The sequence below is a fragment of the Peromyscus californicus genome, unplaced genomic scaffold, assembly GCF_007827085.1.
Source record: "Peromyscus californicus insignis strain IS unplaced genomic scaffold, ASM782708v3 Scaffold_4__1_contigs__length_199733344, whole genome shotgun sequence".
NCBI classification, from domain to species: domain Eukaryota; kingdom Metazoa; phylum Chordata; class Mammalia; order Rodentia; family Cricetidae; genus Peromyscus; species Peromyscus californicus.
Window position 1 is genome coordinate 69,285,903 of NW_026294562.1, and position 21,957 is coordinate 69,307,859.

Here is a 21,957-nt window from a genome sequence, read left to right on the forward strand (position 1 = left end):
AGTCTGGGATACAAAGATCTGATCTTGAAAAACACATAAATTTGAAAATGCAGATAAAGAGCTCAGGCCAATGCTGCCCACTGCTGCTGCTGCTGCTGGTAGTGGTGATGGTGATGGTGGAGGTGATGGTGGTGATGGTGGTGATGATGGTGATGTGATGGTGATGGTGGTGGTGATGGTGGTGATATGGTGGTGGTGATGGTGGTGGTGATGGTGGTTATTTCTTCTTGAAAGGAAAATTCTGAAACCTGAGAAAAGCTACTGTTTGCCCAGGTCAACAGAGCATTGGAAGCAGGCAGTCTATCTCTGAGCTTGTGATACATTCCCAGAGAAATGGTCATGGGGCTTTACTTATCTGTGAAAATAGTTAATTGCATTTTCAGCATTGCTTTTATATCTGTAGCCCACCTCACCCTCCAACTGTATTACTTAAACTTGAGCATTCTCACATAATAAAGACAGCCACAGTCTCACATAATAAAGACTTTCAAAAACCATGTGATCATTTAAAACAACAGACAGTTGCCCAAGGATTTAAGGCTTTCCGTGGAAAGCAGAAGATTAGAAGGAGGGCAGCATCATATTTCACCTACTTTTACATTTTGTCTGGACAGATGGTTGACAAATGAATCCCATGATGTTAATACTGGTTGTCAGCTTGGTGGAACTTAAAAGCATCTGGGAGACACGTTTCTGGGCATGTTTGTGAGACACTATCTAGATTAGGTTAGCCTCCAGGCATGCCACTACCATTAGGGTATCTAGGTTAGGTTAGTTGAGGTGGAAAGGCCTGCGTTAACCATGAGCGGCACCATTCCCTGGCTGGGGCCCCAGACAGGAGAAGCAGGAGGAAACCAGCTGAAAACCAGCATCTGCCTCTCTGCTTCCTGACTGTGGGTGCAACTTGCCCAGCTGCCCCAAGTTATTCCATCACACTGTCCCCGCCATGACGTATATTCTTAAACTATGGACCAAAGCAAAGCCTTTCTCCCTAGAAACTTCGGGATATTTTATCACATCAACAGGAAAGGTGACTACAGCAAGTCCTGTGACTTTAAAGAGATTTCTGCTGAGGTGACACTAACATCAGAGGCATGAGAGTAGCTGAACTAAAGAGACCCATCCCCAAAGACAGCAATGGCATAATATCTCTTTACAGATAATATCTCTTTGATCCAGAAGTCTGCACATTTGTGACTTACAAACGGAGGCAGTATATTAAGAAATTATTTGGCAGAAAACTTAATTATCCCCTACAGTTTCCAGAATGCTCTATCAATAGTTTTATTTATAATAATTTCTAGAAACTAAATGAGAAAGATCTGGGCAAAGAAAACTTATTATTATTACTATTACTATTTCAGAAAAAAATCACAACATGTTTGGATACTTTGAGCATTTTGTAAATGAAGAATAACAAAGAGAATTAAAGTGTCATATTGTTCTTATAAATATACAGTGCTAAATATTTAGAATATTACAATTTACAAAATGCTGAAATTATAACCAAAAATAACCTGAATTTTGTGGCTAAATTGAACTGAATACAGAAAGGCATCCTAAGCCTCCTTGTTCATATGCTCACTCCAGTGTACCAGATACACTTCTGGGACATGGCTGGCTGACCGTTGCTTTTTTTTCAGACCTTCAGAACTATGAGGTGACCCTGCCTCCTAGGAAGGCTGTGTGGACTGTAGCTATAGTTCTCCTGCCTGGCCCACAGTCAGGACAAATCTCTATTCTCTTGCTTTTGGGATAGTGGTTGTCAATCTCTCCCAAAAAGTTACTGCAGGCTCTCTGCCAGTATTCATTATCTTTCCATAGTGATGAAATTTCTTCATTAGTTAAAGGTACTACAATTTCTGTTGGATCCATTCCTGTCAACTGGCGAAGTCTTAGTTTACCTTTTTGAATCAAATCAGAGATCTTTTCTATATAAATCTTTAATTTCTTATTTGGTTTACGTGGTAGGAATATCCATTCCAATATAATATCTTCCCTCTGCATCAAAATACCTGTTGGGGAATGTATGGAGGGGAATATGACAAGAATGCATTTAAGTTCTGGATCCACACGATCCACATGTGTTTTTCGAATTGTCTTTTTTACTAGAGCCAATTCCTTCTCAGCTTCGGCTGATAATTCTCTTGGACTATTTAACTCTTTGTCCCCTTCTAGAGTATTAGCCAAATTTTGTAGTCCATCTTTGGGTATTCCCATGATACCCAGTAAGTTGGAAATGCTTCCTAATAACTTTTGAAAATCATTAAGAGTCTTCAATTGATCTCTCCTTAGCTGTAACTTTTGGGGTCTAATTTTTTGTAGCTCTATCTTATATCCTAAGTAGTTAATAGAATATCCTCTTTGTATTTTTTTAGGAGCAATTTGCAGTCCCCAGCGAGGTAAAACTTTTTTTACTTTTTTAAACATGCTTTCTAATGTATCTAACTTTGGATCAGCTAATAGGATATCATCCATATAGTGATAAATTATGGATTGTGGAAACTTTACACGAATTATCTCCAATGGTTTCTGCACAAAGTATTGGCACAAAGTAGGGCTGTTTAACATTCCCTGTGGGAGGACCTTCCATTGATATCTCTTGACTGGCTGAGAATTGTTATAATTAGGTATTGTGAAGGCAAATTTTTCTCTATCATTTTTTGTAAGGGTATGGTGAAACAGTCTTTTAAGTCAATAACTATTATAGGCCATTCTTTAGGTAGCAGAGAGGGCAAGGGCATCCCAGTCTGTAGGGAGCCCATTGGCTGAATTACTTTATTAATAGCTCTCAGATCTGTCAGCATTCTCCAATTACCAGGCTTTTTTTTTAATAATAAATACAGAAGAATTCCAAGGGCTGGTAGATTCTTCAATGTGTTGAGCATTTAACTGCTCTTGAACCAGCTGTTCTAAAGCTTGTAGCTTGTCTTTTGTCAAAGGCCATTGTCCAACCCAGACAGGTTTATTAGTTAGCCATTTTAAAGGTAAGGCAGTTGGTACTTCTGAGAGTTCAACAGCAGTTGTGCTCTGTTTGTGAACAGCCTGAATGGTTGGTGCCTGATTTTTATAGCATGTGATGATATTATTCCTAGAAACATGCATTTGTCTGTATTTTTTTTGAAAGTATAGGAATTTTAATCTGGGTATTCCACTGTTGTAACAGATCTCGGCCCCAAAGATTTACTGCTACATTTGCTACATATGGCTTCAGCCTTCCTCTCTGTCCTTCTGGCCCTATGCATTCAACCCATCTTGAACTCTGTTTTATCTGAGATAGGGTGCCAATCTCTAAAAGTTGGACATCTACCTCTTGAAGAGGCCAATTTGGATGCCATGATTTTGGTGTAATTATAGTCACATCTGCACCTGTGTCTACCAGTCCCTCCATAACCAGGCCATTAATTCGAATTCTAAGCTTTGGTCTTTGATCATTTATGGAAGTCTGCCAAAATATTTGTTTTATAGTGTTCTTTGTAAACTGTGATCCATCCATCAGAGTTGTTTTATCATCCATTGTAGTATCGATTTTTACATTAGGCATTGGTTTATTCAGTTGTCTTGGAGAGGAATTTCTTCCACAGTGGCTGGGAATGTTCGTACTACATTTGATTTGGGGCAAGAGGCCCCCTGAGGCATTTCCCGCCAGTAAAGGGTTACCTCGTATATCTATTTTTGATCTGTACTCACTGGTCCAATGTCGGCCTTTGTCACACCTTCTACATAATCCGGGAGGTGGTTGGGGTCTCCTGTTTAGGTTATTCCTAAAAGGAGTATTACTCCTAGGAGTACCCCACGAACAGTTTTTACTTATATGACCTGGTGTACCACATTTAAAACATTTGGTAACACGGAGCCTTCTTTCACCTCTGGGATTTGTCTCTCCTATCCAAGCCTCATTACTGTAGTTACGAGACTCAACACCATTAGTATACTGAATCCATTCTTCCAAAGGAGCTGATCTGATCTTTAATGGTGTAAGTATTCTTCTGCCTTCTGCATTAGCATTGTCGAATGCCAAGGACTCAGTTAATACTTTCCTTAATTCTTTATCTGATACAGCTCTTGTTATAGCTGTGTTCAGTCTTTGTAAAAAATCAGTGAAGGGTTCGTGCGGTCCCTGAAATATCTTTGTGTATACCTCAGTTGGTTTTCCAGGTTCTGGAATTTTTTCCCAAGCATTTAGAGCTGCTGTACGGCATAGGGATATTGTATGTTCATCATAAATGGCTTGTACATTCCTGTCAGTGAAACATCCCTCACCAAGTATTTGATCTTGGGAGATCACAAAACCTCTGAGTTTACCTTGTTGTTCTAAATTTTTTGCCTCTTCTCTCAACCAGCTTTTCCACTGTAGCTGCTGACTATATTCTAGAACAGCTGAAATTAACTGATGCCAGTCATCTGGGATGATTCTATGTGAGGTAGACCACGAATTTAACAATTGTTTTACGTATGTGGAGTGTATCCCATACGTAACTACTGCTTCCTTTATATTTTTAAAGTCCCTTGTTGAAATTGGTTGTAATGTATATGTATTATATGGCTCGGGGTGTGTGTCATCCACTGGCTTCTCATGGATGATAACAGGATAAGCCATTGTGTGAGAGCCATTTGGAGATGTTACAACCTCTATGGTCTTGCCCTTTTGCTTATTAGGTCCCTTGTCATGTTTACTGAGAGTTTCTTCTAAGGCCTGCAAACGAGCACCTAGGGTCTGTTCTATGGAGTGAACCTCCTCTCTGGCAAGGGACTCCAGATTTCTCATGGAATCATAGAAGTTTTTATGTTCCTCAGAAACACATGATTCCATGGACCTTATCTTATCAATTAATGATAATCTTTCTTCCTTATGTAGTTTCTGGAGAGTTAGTGTTCTGTCCATTAAATATTCACATTTATTATGAATAAGATCAATTTTTGGTACAAGCCTGTTTTGTAAATTCTGATCAGCAGATTTCAGAGAAAGAATCTTTTTCTCTAAGGTCTCATTGCTATCCTTTAAAGCAGATTCCAGAGATAGAATCTTTTTCTGTAAGCCTTCATTGTTAGTTTTGAAAGCCTGTAAATCCTGGTTAGCAGATTCCAGAGAAAGAATCTTTTTCTGTAAGCCTTCATTGTTAGTTTTGAAAGCCTGTAAATCCTGGTTAGCAGATTCCAGAGAAAGAATCTTTTTTTGTAAGGTCTCATTGCTATCCATTAAAGCAGATTCCAGAGATAGAATCTTTTTCTGTAAGCCTTCATTGCTCTCGCTTAAAGCCTGTATCAGTCCCAATAATGACTCATCTTTGTTCTTGTTTTTAAACCAGTGTTTGAACACTGTGTGGATTATTACAATGAATGCCAAAATGGTACAGGCCAGATATGCCTTAGGAAGGTCGTATATTTCCAGGAAGATGTCATTCATCATACAGGCAAAAAGGTTTTTAAATTCTTGTGAGGTAATGTTGTCAGCCATATTACAAGAATTACTCAAAATTTGTTAGTCAATTTTAAGGTGTAAAATTATCAGGTACTTTTGCTTACCTTTCGTGGTTTTGGGGGGTGTAGTAGTACTTTTCAGCCAGCAGGTGGCATTGGTACAGCTCCAAAGCAGGGCCTGCTGGTGATCTTGGCTGACTGCAGCTTGCTGGAGTCAAGATGGCGGGAGCACTCAGGAAGCCGGGGAGTGCCTCTTTCACTGGTCTCGGGGCTAAGCTAGGGAGCTGAGACCAGACTAGCTGCTCCCTTTTTTGGGAATGGAACCGTGTAGGTGTTTCCTGGTTATATGGAACTTTGCAGGCAGGTTTAGGTACCCGCTAGCCGGGGAGGAGGCTGAGGGTGGGAGCCACCCAGGCCTTTGGAATTTGCCCCACATTGGGTGCCAGATATTGGTGAAATTATTAAGGCCACTCCATGTAGTTAAAGGGAGATTTATTTAATGGCGTAACTTACAAATTAAGGGATAGGTAGGTCGCAGGGTCTGGGGAAAGTGTATCGCAGTCCAGCGATGTTCTCTGGAGCTCTGCTTGGGCCACCTCCACCATCCAGGGTCCCGCCACCGAGAGAGCGCTCTCCAATCCAGATCTCGGGTCCCCAGGCGCCTCCCTTGGCCCTGCCTTGTAGGCGTGACAGTTGCCGAAGTCTCAATGGGGGTTGGAACTTCCAGATCCATGCTGGAATGGCTGCCCACTACAGTGGACCAGTGGTTAGGAGGGGACAGTCTTCGGAACCCAACAGTCCAGTCCCATCTCCCTGAACTCTGCTATGTGGCTTTGTACACATAATCCTTCTGACTGTTTCCTGTTTCTTTTTTTTTTTGTTTTGTTTTGTTTTGTTTTCCGAGACAGGGTTTCTCTGTGTAGCTTTGTGCCTTTCCTGGGACTCACTTGGTAGCCCAGGCTGGCCTTGAACTCACAGAGATCCGCCTGGCTCTGCCTCCCGAGTGCTGGGATTAAAGGCGTGTGCCACCACCGCCCAGCTGTTTCCTGTTTCTTATAAGCAGGGCTAAGTAGTCCTTATCCCCCAGGGTCTCTGTCAAGAGAGCAGATGTGACAGGAGACAGAAGGAGAGTGACAACAGCTGTGACTGTGACAGTCACAAGGAGGTGCCAGTGGACAGCGGTAATGCTCTGCTTTCCCTCCCCCAAACAAGGAACCCAGAACTCCTGTCCACCAGGTGACACTGACCTCCTCCAGGGACAACAAGGAACAGAAGTAGTTACAAAGAGCAAGTTCCAGAAACGCCAGCAAACGCGAGCTGAAGGAAGAACAGGGCTTCTCAGATCCTCTCCCTTACTTTCACTTTCCGACTGTCTGTCTGTCTGTCTGCCTCCTTCTCCTCTCTCCCACTCCCTCTCCCTCTGTGTGTGTGTATAAGTGTGTGTGATTACATGTGTGTGTAGTATATGTGGTTGTCCGTGTGCAGTGTGTATGTATACACTCGTGCACACGGGTGCTCCTGCACTTGTGTGCACATCTGTATTAAGGCCAGAGGTGGACACGGGGTGTCTTTCACTATCACTTTCCACCTTTGGCTTAGAAACAGGGATTCTCATTGAGCCTAGAGCCCACTGATTGGCTAGACGACAGCCAGTAAGCTGGGGGAATCTGCCTATCTCCATCTACCCTTCACTGCCAATGCCAGGGTTACAGATAGGTACAACTGTGTCCAGCTATTCTGTGAGTGCTAAGAATCCTAGATCAGGCCCTTATGCTTCCCTGGCAGGCACTTCACCAACCAAGGCATCTCCAGTTCCTCTCTCTTACCCTGCACCCCCACACACTGATTTCTAGTACGCCATCCCCTCCACGGACATCACGTTAGTGAGTTTGTGATTCTGGACAGTCTAGAATTTTTGTTACAAACCAGAAAACATCCTTCAAAGTCCATGGGGTCCAGAAGGGTGTTTGCTGTTCTACTTCTTCCTATTTACTCTAAATTTACTTGGCTTTAATTTAGGACTAGATAATATTAGATAAAAGATGGCCATCCTAGAAAGTAGGCAAACACAGATCCTGATTTTTAATTATGATTTTGATTGTGTGCTGTGTTGTTAAAGCTTTAGATACTTCCTCTCTCATTTCAGGCATCTTAGCTGTGTTTCCAACATTCTGGCAGGAAGAGACCATGGCCCACATTTCTATGTGAATGACTTTGTAATTTGTGATGGAGTAAATCTGCAGCAGAAAATGGGTTCGGGCCAGAGGCTCTGCCTGAGTATGAAATGGGTCTCCAGGACAAAGCCACTGAAGTCTACACACATAGGATTCAGTTGCAGAGTCTCCATGGTGCCCACTGGTGGTAACTGGCAGGCAAGAGCTGTCTTATGACACTTCTGTATGGCAATGTCGTACAGAGTAATTAAACCTACAAGTCCTATGCACACTCTTCAAAGAAATAATAGAGGGGAAAGTTGACATGTCAACTATGAATTCTTATAGCCCAAGTAATTGATGCCTCTCTGCCATTTCTCTGCTTCCCTGGACTGGACACTGTTAATGCAACTCTTGATTGTATATATTGTATATACTTATTGTACTTATTGTACATCGTTTTTCTTATATTGGTTATAACCTTCTTTTATCATTTTAGACAAAAAAGGGGAAATGTTGTGATATATTGTGTACCCTAATAAACTTATCTGAGAATCAAAGGACAGAGCTAGCTACTAGATTAGACCTAGAGGCCAGACAGTGATGGCACACACACTTAATCCTATCACTTGGGAGATAGAGATCTATCTGGATCTCTGTGAGTTCAAGGCCACACTGGGAACAGAGTCAGGCAGTGGTGGCACATGCCTTTAATTCCAGCACTTGAGATCTCATGCCTTTGCTTGAAAAGCATACATACCTTTAATCCCAGGAAGTGACAGCAGGGCACAGAAAGGTATATAAGTCCTAAGGAAACAGAAAAAAAAAGGTGGCAATTCAGCTGAGACCCTCAGGGGTGAGGACTCAGAGGCTTTCAGTCTGAGGATTCATAGAAACAGGATCGGCTGAGGAGTTGGCAAGGTAAGGTTGGCTCTGCCTTGTTCTGCTTCTCTGATCTTTCAGCTTTCACCCCAATATCTGGCTCTGGGTTTTTTTTTTTAATTAAGAAGACCTTTTAAACAGTTTTGAAATTGATACCAAGGAGTCAAGAGTTTATCTAAATGACCTGCAAGCATCGTCATCATCATCATCATCATCATCATCATCATCATCATCATCATCACTTGTTATTGTTGTGTAAATATGATTCCATGTGGGTCTGCTTGTAGGTATATGCACATGACTACAGGCACCCTTGGAGGCCACAAGTGTCAGGTTCCCTGGGGCTGGAGTTACAGGTGGTTATAAAATGCCTGACATGGGTACTGGGAACTGAACTCAGGTCCTCTGGAAGGGAAGTTGGTACCCTTAACTATTGGGTCACCTCTCCAGCCCCACATTTTTAGAATCTTAAAACAATGAGGTCCTGCATCTGACTGTCCCCATGCCATATCCCCACCTAGGATCAGTGGAAACCATTTATGGCTCTAATCAGTTTGGATGAAGGAGCTTTTCTGTGGCAATGTCTGTCATTTGTGTTCCGTCCTCACCACGTGCCAGGCACTGGGCTAGTCTGGGAGGGACGTCAGTTCAGTTCTGTGTCCCAGTGCAGGGTGGGAGAAACAAGCAAACAAAAATTGACATAGACAAGGTAAAGTGCTGGGGCCAAATCCTGGTAGAACACAGGAGAAAAGTCCACTCAAGGGTGGGGTTAGAGAGGGCCTCCCAGAGACCAGAATGAGTAGGCAAAGCACATGTCCCTTTAATGGAATTCATCTCACTCAAACTATATAACCAAATTACTTAATGGTAAATGCAGGGAAGTGTAATTTCAATATTGATCCAAAAAAATCCATTTGGAGGTCATTTGTGTTTTGGTTCAATATCCAAACATTTTCAGAAATGCATATTTTATAAGAACTTTACTTACATCGTAACGTTTTACTGAGAATTCTAAATGACCATTCTCAGCCATGTGTGTCCAAAGGTTTTAAAATCAGAAAATACAGTGTTCAGATGGAAAGGGTGGGGTTCTGCTCGTCCTCTACCACACTGCATGATGTCTCCACTCCAAGCCATGCCCCCCAAGTCACATACACAGTCAGCTGCTAAAGGGCACAGCCAAGAAAAGGTCCTTCAGCACCCCATACTCACTCAGTGTGTATGAACTGAGCTCACCAGCGCCTGTCCCATCCTAGGTGGCCCCCTGATATCCCACCCCCAGCCATTATTAGTACCTGTACTGGCCTCTCCTGAATGTGACTCCTGGATATTATAGTGTGTGGCCTAGTCCTTTGTATACTCACACTGGCCTCCTCTGCAGCCTTCCTGTTTCCTTCCTTCCCCTCAAAATCTTTTCCATATCACTGTCAGAGTGGAGGAGCGTCCCAAAGCTGCCATCAGCCCAGGTCACCACTGTGTGTCATGGCTTCTGTTGTAGGGAACAAAAACAGTGACATGTAGCAGCCTGTAAGATCTACTCGCAGCTACCTATCACAGCGCGCGCGCAGGCGCGCACGCATACACACACACACACACACACACACACACACACACACACACACACACACGCATGCACACACACACACACACACACACACATCTGCATAGAAACTGCATGCCCACCACATTCACTAAGCCCAGACCCCCAGCCTGCTGTCTCTGTATTCTGTGCCTTTCAGTATGTGACCACTCCTGGCTGGAATGTCCTCTGTATCTGCTTTTCTCCACATTTGTTCAAAGGTAACTGGTTCTTTCCCATCACCTTTCCCAATCCTCCTGGGTACCACCTGGGGCTAGCTGCAGGCTTGGAAGCAGTTCCCTGACCCCAGGCAGAGCTCTAGATATGCTTCATACAGCTGTGGCCACTCCAAATCTATTCTCCCCAGATGGGGAAGCCCATGCTCTGCCTTACCTCCAGGATCCAGCACAATAATTAGCAGCTACATGAGAGCATTATGTAGGTATCACTAATAACAGCAAAGCAAATGGGAACCAGCAACATCAGCTCCTGGCACAGTTAAGATGCATTTCATTGTCTGGTGTCAAGGGGAAGAGAATGCCTTGTTAGGTCAGCTAATCTAATAAGCAGAGGAAAGGAATGTTCTCATGAAATTATGCATCCACCTTCTGCTCCCATTGCTGATGGAAAGCATCTAATTTGATTTTCTCTTTGGATAAAAGTACAAGATCATTGCTGTCATATTTCCAATACCCCCATTGTCCATCTGCCCCTCTTGATTTTCTCCAGGGGCCTTTGACTTCCAGCCACTTTTAAATTAGATATACATCATGGAACACTTCGATCTAGCACCTGCTTGGTTTCATCAAATGTGCTAGGGAGGGAGGTGGGGATGTGAGTCACCCAGGAGGGAGAGGGTCCTGCACGTGAAGGGATGAAGCTGCTGTGCTGTTCTCAGATTGACCCTTGCATCTGTGCATTTATTTATCCCTTATTCCACTCAGGACACATTTCTTCACTGTTTCATATGGTCCCTGCCACATGTGCTCAGCAGATATCACTGGACCAGCTTTGAAAGTCTGGTGGCACCACAGGCACAAGAGCACTAACTGTGGAGCTCAGGAGTTAAAAGCATTTGTTGTTTTCCAGAAGACCAGGGTTCAGTTCCTAGCACCCACATGTTGCCTTACAACCATCCATCACTCCACTTCCAGGGAATTTGATGGCATCTTCTGACATCTGCAGGCATGCATGTGACATACAGACATACATGCAAGAAAACCATTCATACACATAAAATAAAAATAGTCTTTTTTTACCTTTTTATTTATTTATTTATTTTTGATTTTATAATTTGATTTAATTTTACATATCAGCCACGGATTCCCCTGTCCTCCCTCCTCCCACCCACCCTTGCCCTCCCTCCAGCAACCCCCCCCCCCTTTCCCATCTCCTCCAGGGCAAGGACTCCCTTGGGGATTCAGCTCAACCTGGTAGATTCAGTCCAGGCAGGTCCAGTCCCCTCCTCCCAGGCTGAGCAAAGTGTCCCTGCATAGGCCCCAGGTTCCAAACAGGCAGCTCATGCACTAAGGACAGGTCCTGGTCCCATTGCCTGGGTGCTTCCCAAACAGTTCAGGTTAATCAACTGTCTTACTTATCCAGAGTGCCTGATCCAGTTGGGAGCTCCTCAGCTATTGGTTCATAGTTCATGTGTTTCCATTAGTTTGGATATTTGTCCCTGTGCTTTTTCCAATCTTGGTCTCAACAATTCTCGTTCATATGTTACCTGAACTCTCCTGTATCTCTGGGTTTTGGGAGGTTTTTTTTTTTTGGTTTTATTTTGTTTTTAAATCAAAATTAAAAACAATGTCTAGAACTGAGTTGGGTGACACATGCCTGTTCTCTCAGAAGCTGAACCAGGATCTGGAGTTCAAAGCCAGGCTGGATCTCTCTCAAGAGACAGAAAACAAATAAATGAACAAAAAGAATAGCAGACACCCCTCCAGCTAGCTACTACCAAAGGTTTGAGTGAGATGCCACGGGCAAAGCAGATGCCTGACTCAAAGGAAGTGTTCAACAGATGGAGAGCACTACAGAAATGCACAACTCATCAAAATGCAGAGTTGTGGGGCCCAGTTCAATGGACATGTCTACAGGACACTCCCAGACCTCAGGCTCCTCATGTAACTGCGGAAGAGGGGGAGGACAGACTGTAAGATCCAGAAAGGAGCAGGGAGTTTGCCATGAGATTGTGTCTCCTAGTAACGTCCGAAGCTACACCCATGAAGTCTCACCAGCATGACTGCTCAACATGAGCGGAACAAGGATGACACCAATGAGCACGCCAAAGTGGGGGAGGGGGAGAGAAAAGAGAAATGTGGCCTCAACCCTATACACATAACTGTAGGTGACTGAGGAAAGCTAGGAGCAGGAGAGGTGGTCCTCCCCTAGGAAGAGCATACCAAACGGTTGTCCAATGCCAAACAAGCAGCCCTGGTACATACAAATAACATTATATGGAATGAACAGGTTATATTTAGGAATATGTATGCATATACATATACAAATGCAATAAATAACTAGTGAAAAACAGAGACCATGAATTTGAAGGAGAGTGAGGTGAGTTTATAGGAGGGTTTGGGGGAACAAAAGGAAAATGTTATAATTAAATTATAATCTCAAAAAATTTTTTTAAAAAGGAAGTGCTCAGCAAAATTTTACTAGCTTGGGAAGGAGAAGGCTATGTGCTCTGTGGGCGGTCTGCACCATTGGGAACACAATGGTGAATGAGCATCCCCTATGGCTTACATTCTGGAGAGCAAAGAGAGGCAAAGTGTAAACACATGAAATAAACCAAAGAGGAATGCTATACAGGAAACCAAAGGGCTCTGCAGTGGGGAACGGTGAAGGGGCTGCTTCAGATTCCACATCAGAGGAGGCCCCTGGGAAGACAGCATTTACACCAAGAAGGGTGAGAAGAAGTCAGCCACGGGACAAAGAACATTCCAGACTCAGGACATGGCAAGTGCAACAGGCCTTGGTGGAGTGTTCTAGAACCATCCAGGGACAAGTGTCGGCCAGAGGAAGTATGAACCAGAGGAGTGGAGTCAGGAATGCCACAGTTGCCTAGGCCGCCCAACCCAGGGCCTGCTCAGAGCCACGTGACTGGAAGAAGCAGGCAGTGACACTTCAGAACTCTCTGGAGCCCCAGGTGTGAATGTGGCTGTATTCTCTCTGTGATCTGAAAGACATTTCAAAGGCAATTAAAACTTCCAAATGCCTCTCGTGAAGGTTTCCTGGTGCCCCATCCCACCTGGCCGGCCTGCTCCCATTTGCTCTGCTCTGGAGATGCCAGCAAGTCTACAATGCCCCTGGGAATGGGCCTGCCCAGGAGGCCTGGGCAGCTGAAAAGAGATGAGAGCTTTGGGCTGGGCTATTGAGACCCCACTGTCACCAGAGAAGTCCTCTCAAATGTGTTTTTTAATACTCTGGAGGTAAACTAATCTCTAGGAGCTCAGGAGACGCCATGTGTGGTTGTCAGCTGGCTGTGGTTTAGATTTTGGTGCGCCCGTCTGAAACACTCATGAGTAAGTACATCATAGCTCAGACCCACTGCAGTGGCCTAGCTGACTTAAAATAGGCAGGCGTGTTTCCTGAAAGTATTGATAGCCATGTAAAGCAGGGATATTGCCCTCCATTCTGGACTTGGCTAGAAGAACATTAAGGCAGTCTGAGTTTGAAAAATTCCTCCTCTCCCCTATTACATCCCCAGCATCCCCACCTCCCCAATTGAGGTACTTATCAGGATGCTGGCTGCAAACTCAGATGGAAGCAGCTGAAGCCAAAGAGGGACTTATTGGAGAGAAGAGATGCTACAGCACCCAAGCACTTGGACATCCCTCCTCTTCCCTTCATCACTGCAGGATAACAGGTTCGTCTGCTTCCAGCATCCCCTCCAAGTGGAGGCCAGGCTGGAGGCAGCTCTGCAGCTACACCCTGAGTCTAGAAGTCTCAGCGCCCCACTTCCTGCAAAGGAGAACTGTGATTGGCTGGGCTTGGGTCACGCGGTCGTCTCTTGCCCCCCCACCCCCACCCAGGAGAACTGGTGGTATAAAGAGCAACAAGGCCATCCCCTCCACTGCACCTCCCGTGACTCAGAATTTGGAACCATTCTGGACTCCACTGCCCCAACAGATGAAATCGGACTCTGTTTAGGGCCCTTTCTTGCCCTGTACAACCTGGCTTCCTGATTCCAGATCTTCAGGTAGCCTGTCGTGACCATCCTCCACCTGAGAGTGCCTCTGCCCCGACCCACTCTGATGCGCTTCTGCCTTCTCCTCTCTCTGTTACCACACAGTGGTGTCCAGCCACTTCTGCAAGGCCTGCTTGATGCTCTACCTCCTGTGCATTGGTTCACCGGATACAGCTCTCCTACTCTGAGACAGTCCCCTCTGTCACCCTACCAGACTATAGCATCCTCACACGCAGAGACTGGTCTAATTATCTTTGTGATCCAGCAGCTAAAAACAGCACATAATAGGTACATAGGAAACCTTTCCTGCATTGCATGGAGCAGGATGAGATAGAGCACATAATCTCGGGCTGCAAAATTGTTTGAAACCTACCTAGACAGTGCTCTGGCCTCAGTGAAGACCTGACGACTTTTGTAGTTTTAGTTGAGACACAAGGGGCTCTCCTGAATTTAGCTTATCTTGGAAACTTGGGATTTCAGTATGTCCAAATCATTTTTTGTTCACACCTGCATCACTTTTAACATTTCATCATTGTTTTAACCTCTCCTGAGACATTTCTATATTGATAGCTAGGTTCTCTCACTTGTAAGGAAAACAACTATGGATCCAAAACTGGTTTCCCCGAAGTGAGTTTGCTACTGCTTCTAGTTTGTGGAGAAATGTGATATCTGGGGGTGGGTTTTCCCAACTTGGACATCGGTCCATACAACAGTATTTTAAAGTATGGGATGTAGGGGGGTGGGTAGGTAATGGTGTGGGAAGGGTATGGTATGTGTGGGTGTATAGTGGGGTGGGGTGGAGGTGTCCGTCCAGGTACATTGTGAATGCTAAGCTGTGCACCTGAGAGGAATGGGGTCAGAGGAGAGAAGGGACCCCACAGGTACCACATGGGCAACTCTTCAAAACATGTGTTGCAGACTGTCCTCTACTTGGATCCCCCACAACACCCGCCTGGAAACCTGAATAGGCGAAGCCCACTGGGAACCTCACTGGGTTGTTTCATTCTCACCCCTGAGATGCTCATAGCAGTGGATCCATGCGGTGCCACACTCATTTTTTTATGTCACTTCTGTTTCCACAGGGGACTCATTGCCGATGGCTTCATGGAGACCCATTATCTGCAAGATGGTACTGACGTCTCCTTCACTCGAAATTACACGGTAATTCCCGAATGTTTGGGCCAACAGGGCTCTGCACGTGGAATCTGTGTTGACACTTGGTAGCTGTTTTTTGTTTATTTGTTTGTTTGTTTGTTTTTTCCTAAGCTAATCACATCCCCAGATTCTTAATTTAGGCACCAAGAATTCCCAGAGAAGCCAAGCTCACACCTCAAATTTCAGTTCTCAGAAAGCTGAGGCAGGAAGATCACTGAGGTTAGAGTCTAGTATAGGGTACAGAGTGAATTCCAGGACAGCCTGGCCTACAAAAGGAGACCTTCCCCCAAATAAAAACCCAAATAGCTTTTGTAGAAAGCCTTTTAGCCAGACGAGGTGACAATGACTTTTAACCCCAGCGCTTTGGTATGCAGATGCACACGAATCTCTGTGAGTTCAAGACCAGCCTGGTCTATATAGCCAGAGCTACATAGTGAGTCTATGCCTAAATGAGAAATTGGAAGAGAAGGAGGAGGAAAGGAAAGAAGAAGAGGAGAAGGGGGAGTAGGAGGGGGAGAAGAGGAAGAGGAGGAGGAGGAGGAGGAGGAGGAGGAGGAGGAGGAGGAGGAGGAGAAGGAGGAGGAGAAGGAGGTTGTTTTTATTCATCAGAAAGCTTGACCAGGGTTGGAGGTGGATTAGAAAGCCGTCCTGAAAGGCCGAGTTTTTCTATGTTACACTTTGCAGCTCTGTAAAGAAATCTAAAGGAAAAGTGACTTGCTGAACCCACCTTAAAGGAGTGCATAACGTGTCCCTCTATTGAGCTGCCACAACATGACATTTGTCACTCCTTGTCAGTTTTTTACTGTTTGAACTTTTAAAATAGTGTGTGTGTGTGTGTGTGTGTGTGTGTGTGTGTGTGTGTGTGTGTGTGTGTATGTACATGTGTACATGTGGTGGTCAGGGGACAATCTGTGGTAATCAGTTCCATTCTATCATTTGGGTCCTGGGGATTGAACCCATGCCACCAGGCTTGGCAGAAAGCATCTTTACCCAGCTGAGCTGTCTCAGGAGACTGATATTTGAGCTTTTCTGCGTGGCTTTGATCCATGTCCATTGTGTGCTCTTTTGGCACAGCCTTGTGTGTAAATTCCATGGGATTCCAAGAGCAGAGGACAAATATAATGTCCTGTGAAGGAAGAATAGGTTACCAGGTATAAAGAACTATGTGCGTGTGAGTCTGTTTTTAAAAGCAAGCTAGTGTAGTATCCCTTATTTGTAGGACCCCCTTTGTTCTCGGTGTTAGGCCTCCAGTATGCTCCTCATACCAGCTTTGGGACTTGGCACTTGGGACTGGATGCTTCATGATCTGGGAACATAGTTCTACCACAGCTCTCCCAACCCTGAGAAAACACATAGAAATCCAAAACAAGATATAAGCACCTCCAAGTTACTGTAAAAAAAATTCAAGCTTAAAGGTGATTCAGAAAAATCAGTCCAAGGGATATTAGCTGGGTGTAGTGGCTCCCACCTGTAATCCAAGCACGTGGGACACAAGAGAATGACAGCAACTCTAAGGCCAGCCTGGGCTATATAGTGAGTTCCAGGCTAGCCCAGGCTATAGTGAGACCCTCTCTAAAATTAACAAAATGATATGTGGGAGTGAGGATAGCTAGAGCTTTGGCTACTAAGTTTGGGTCATGTGACCCCAAAGACTACTCAGAATCCATAGTAGGAAGGGAGAGAGAGAGGATGAATGAATATATATATATATATATATATATATATATATATATATATATATATATATATATTCATGAATGAATATATATATATACACACTCATATATATGTATATGTATATATATGTGTGTGTATATGTTATACATATACATATATATAACTGGATATAAAAATGAGGATGAAAATGAGTATAAAAGCAGGTGCTAGAGGCAGAGAAGAGAGAATTGGATGTCTGCAATTAGGATCTCCTAAGAGTTGGCTCCCCTGGACAGCTTCTTGTGCAGAAGACAGCAGAACTCTCCCAGCCCTAAGGAAGCAGGAAAGAATTGTCTGCCATGTGTCATGAATTGAAAGATTTCACACACACACACACACACACACACACACACACACAAAAGAAAAGAAAGATTGGACCCCACGCAGCCTTTCACATGTGTTACATGCATTAGAGATGCCTTGGCCCCTATCCAGATTCTGAATATCATCATAAGGCTGGAATTCCCAGTCACGACATTGACCTCAAAGCTACTCCCAAACCAGGGAAGTCTGCTTGAGCCCAGGCTGGAGCCCGAGCTACAGTGTCCCATAGGGAAGTTTCTACAGCCCAGGTGGATGAGATGGCCATGCAACGGGAAGAGAGGGTAAAATGCTCCCCAAGGCAAAAATCACAAGCCAGACAGTGAACATAGGCACTGCTGGGGAGCACCTCTGGACCTTAGAAGGCGAGAGAAAAAAGTTAGCACTTCCCAAAACAGAGACGGAAGAAAAGCCAGAGGAGAAAAAGAAAAGAAGAAAAGAGATCTAAGGGAAACTGCGGTGAGATCCATTTTCCGGGAAGAAGCAGTGACCGGAGTGTGATGGTGGGTTCCCAGGTGGAAGAAAGATAGAAATCTTGACAAAAACCCACCCGTCCCTGGAGAAGGAACAGAAATATCCCAGGGTGACTTATAGAGAACCTGCAGAATGTCAAAGAGGATGTCTTAAAACAGCCTGAGACAAAGGAGTTTATAAATAAGGACACCTGAACTGTCAGTAGATTTCTCATCAGTAACAGTGGAGTGGAAACTGGGGAGAGAGGGGCAGTCACCGTCCCCCTCGACTCCGTGCTGAAATGACTTTGCAGAGCTAAGAACTCGACACCCCTGCTGATACAGTGACTGGAGGACTTACTACTCCTGCAGTCTACCAAAGGCTACCCAGGCAAGACTGACCTGCGCAGAAGAGCTCAGCGAGAAGGACACGGAATGCAAGGGTAGGATGTCAGAGGCAGCAGCAAGCAAAACAGTTGCACCAAGTCAATCTACTTAAAGTAACAGTTGTAACAGGAGTGACTATGTTTGGGTGTTCTCAGACAAGACAGAGAAATAGGCTTGAAACAGTTCAAGAGTTTGTCCTGCACTAAAAATAATAGGCGGCGTGCTTTGGATAAGTAAAATATGAGGCACCTGACCGTTTTCAGAATAAACATCTAAAGAACAGAAAAACAGAATGTATGCTTCCAAATAAGAGACTATGCATGGAAATCTTATTTCAACCCAGCACAGGGCAGAATTAAGGGAAAGGATTGAAAAAGAAAGAGGGTAAAGATAAAACAGAAAAGGAAAAAGATCAAACTAAAACATGGATCTCACTGTACTGTGTGTAAATAGGTTGAATAAACTTGTCAAGATCTGTACCCCCATATGTAAAATGGAAAGAGAGTAAGAATGGGTAGATAAAGCTTAATCAATTAATCAATCAATAAAGCTGTTGCAATTGTACTGACATCAGACAAGCTAGTGAAGTGGAACGAGAAGGAGGGAGGGAGGGAGGGAGGGATATCAGTGACCGAGTTGTCATTATATAATGATAAAAGGAACATGTCGAATGGGTGGTGAGAGCCTGTGGGATAGCTCAGTTGAGTAAAGGCCTTTGTGGCCAAGACTAATGACTTCATCTTGATCCATAGACGCCACGTGGTAGGAGTTGAGAACTGATTCCCTTGGTCTGACCTCTGGCCTCTACATACATGTGGTACATGCATGCACACACGCACATGCACACACACACACACACACACACACACACACACACACACACACACACACACACCACACATGTACACACCATACACACACCACACATGTGCACACATACATCATACACATACCACATGTGCACAAACACACAAATATTAAAAAGCAAAAGGCTATTGAGAAAGTGTGCAACTGCTTATATTAGCAGGTCACTCTCAAAATATATAAAATTTTTTTTAAAAGACTATAACTTTTAAACCTACAGATTTGCCTACAGTTAATGCTTAAGCCCAACTCCTAATCACAGGGTTTCTTAAAAATCTAAAAATATCTATCCAAAATATCCAAAACATTTCTTATTACTTCTTAGTTTGATCATTTAAAAACAACCCCCGCAAACCAACATAACCCTAAACTTCACAGTTTCTCCAAAATGAAGTTGACAGGACTCAATTCATCAAGCAAGACACTGAACATCTCCTTGATCACACACAGCCCAGGGGATTTGGAAACTGAGCAGAAACTAATGAAAACACACAAAGAAATATTGAGAACAGGGACCAGTTTAACCAAAATCTGTCTATTTGAAAAAAATAATAAAACATTAACAAAATGAATGAGAGAAAACATTGAAGATCTACCTTTTGTACAGAGAATATTTCAATCACAGTGAAGCTGTGAATAATACTGACCATGATCTTTAAAATGCAGATTCTCAGGAGCTGGAGAGGTGGCTCAGTGCTAAGACTGCTTGTTGCTCTTGCAGAGGAACCAGGTTCTATTCCTGTTACCCACACAATGCCTAACAACCATCTGTAATTCCAGTTCCTGGGGGGCTCTGATGCCCCCTTCTGGCCTCTGCAGGCATTGCATGCATGGTGTGCACAGACACACCTACCAGCAAAACACCCACTCACAAAAAATTTAAAAGAATGAAAAATGCAAATTATTAGCATTAGTTAAGGGAAAAGAAAATTTTAAATATATGCAGAAATCAAATCAAGAATGGTACTATGATGGCTGGCCATAGTGGCACATGTCAGTAATCCCAGCATTTAAGAGGTGGTAGCAGGAGGGGAGGGTTCTAGACCAGCCTAGGCCACATAGAATCCAGCCTGGGGTACATGAGACCCTGTCTCAAAACAACCAAAACAAAATTATAGTGTTTTTAAAGTCTAGCCGCAAAAGTGGCATCAGGCACAAATGATTTTGACAAGTAAATTCTGCCGTTCCTATAAGGGATAAATGGTCCTGAGAATATTAGACAATGTGGACAAGAAGAAGTGTTACCAAATATAAAAAAGGCACTTGTGAAGTGGGTCTCATAGGCTAGTGTTGATTAGGAACCCTGTTGTAAATATCCTAATTAAGTTATCTCTAAATCCTACCTAGCACACAGTTTTCAAGCTCCTTTTGAAGAATGCCAAGAATAGCTCAACATTTATAACTCTAACAGTATAGCTTATTACATTAGTAACTTCAGATTAAGAGTACTATATTTCTCTCCTCCTGTGACCTCCACTCTTTCTATTAATAAGGTTGTAACAGCTTGAATGGATGGGAATGTTTCTGATAGTCCTCGCTGCTCCAATAGAACCTTCCATGGCCTCTTGTGTGTAGCAGTTTTCAAGAAATGACTCATCTGATCAACACAGTGTCTCCATCCACAAGTCATTAATCTGCCCATTCACTGGCTTGGGGTTGAATACTGCTGAATAAAATACATTCATCAACACATAAGCACTACTATAGTTTAACCAGCAGAATTAGATTAAAGCATGCTAGCAAGTTTTATTTACCAGCTTTACCTCCACAAATTAGACTAAAAAGTTGGGGCATTTAAAAATAAAAAATACATACAAATGAGACTTTGAATGTATTTATTACAATAAAGGGTATTATAGATTACTATTTAACATTAACTTTGGAAGCCTGGTTCAATAAAGGAGGGATATTTGATATGTCTTCACAAATGGGTAAAGACCAGCAGGGATGTGTGAACCCTTTAATAATAAAGAGTTGTGGATTTGGGCATTGAAAGTTTGGGAGTCACAGAAGATACTCATTATGGTCCAGGTCTATGCCTTCCAAAGGGACTCGAAGGCCAAGTGAGAAATACTGGTAGATAGAAAACAAGACCTGTTCAGGGTAGGGGTTGCTATTGATGGAGGTTTTCTTGGTAGAAACTGGCATGTAATGGCAAAAAGGACAGATAATGGAGGAGCCAGAGGATATCTGGTTAGGGGCATGTTGGTCAATGGGGCATTCCTTTCCACTTGGTCACAGACAGACAATGGGGTCCTCCCTACCCCCACTGAGAGCAGTTACTGGTGAGAAAGAAGAGGCAGAGAGAACAACAAGCCTCAAATTTGTCTACATTGGCTCTGAATGGGGCAGGAGGCACAGGAGTCAGTAGACAGTTGAACATAGTTTTGTACAACTGGAAAAAGATCAGAGGCAGGACCTGAGGGCTAGCCTCATATAGAAGCCTGGTGCTTGAGTTTGGGGTGAGCTGGCTAAGTCTACCATCTATATGTCAGTCTGTACGTCCATCTTATTTAAAATGTTTCAGACATACCCCCTCAGCTATTTCCACAATATAAACTGTGATCCCAAAAGAGAAACAGCAAAGAAGGAGCCTAGAAAGGCTGTGCCTCCAACCTCACAATAATAAAGGATGCTCTTCTAATGTACTGTTCTAGAATATGTAGGATGTGTATCCAGTTATAGCTTTATGCTCTGTTTCCATCTCCCTTATTAATCCCCCACACACAGAGACATACACACTAGGAAGGAGGAATAGGTAAGAGTAAGAAAAACGTACAAATTTGGGACCATGTTCTAGAGGGTCCAATATCTGCCAGTTCCTGTTTGAACTTG

The 21,957-nt window shown here is 43.7% G+C and overlaps 1 protein-coding gene across 2 annotated transcripts in view; it reads left to right on the forward strand.

Annotated features, from left to right (window-relative positions):
- Adam12 (ADAM metallopeptidase domain 12) overlaps nt 1–21,957 on the forward strand; it is a 327,810-nt gene that overhangs the window by 188,585 nt on the left and 117,268 nt on the right. For both annotated transcript variants that reach the window (XM_052711869.1, XM_052711870.1), the window contains exon 4: nt 15,310–15,388. In XM_052711869.1, coding sequence (XP_052567829.1) covers nt 15,310–15,388 — 79 coding nt within the window. The remainder of the gene's footprint in view (nt 1–15,309; nt 15,389–21,957) is intronic.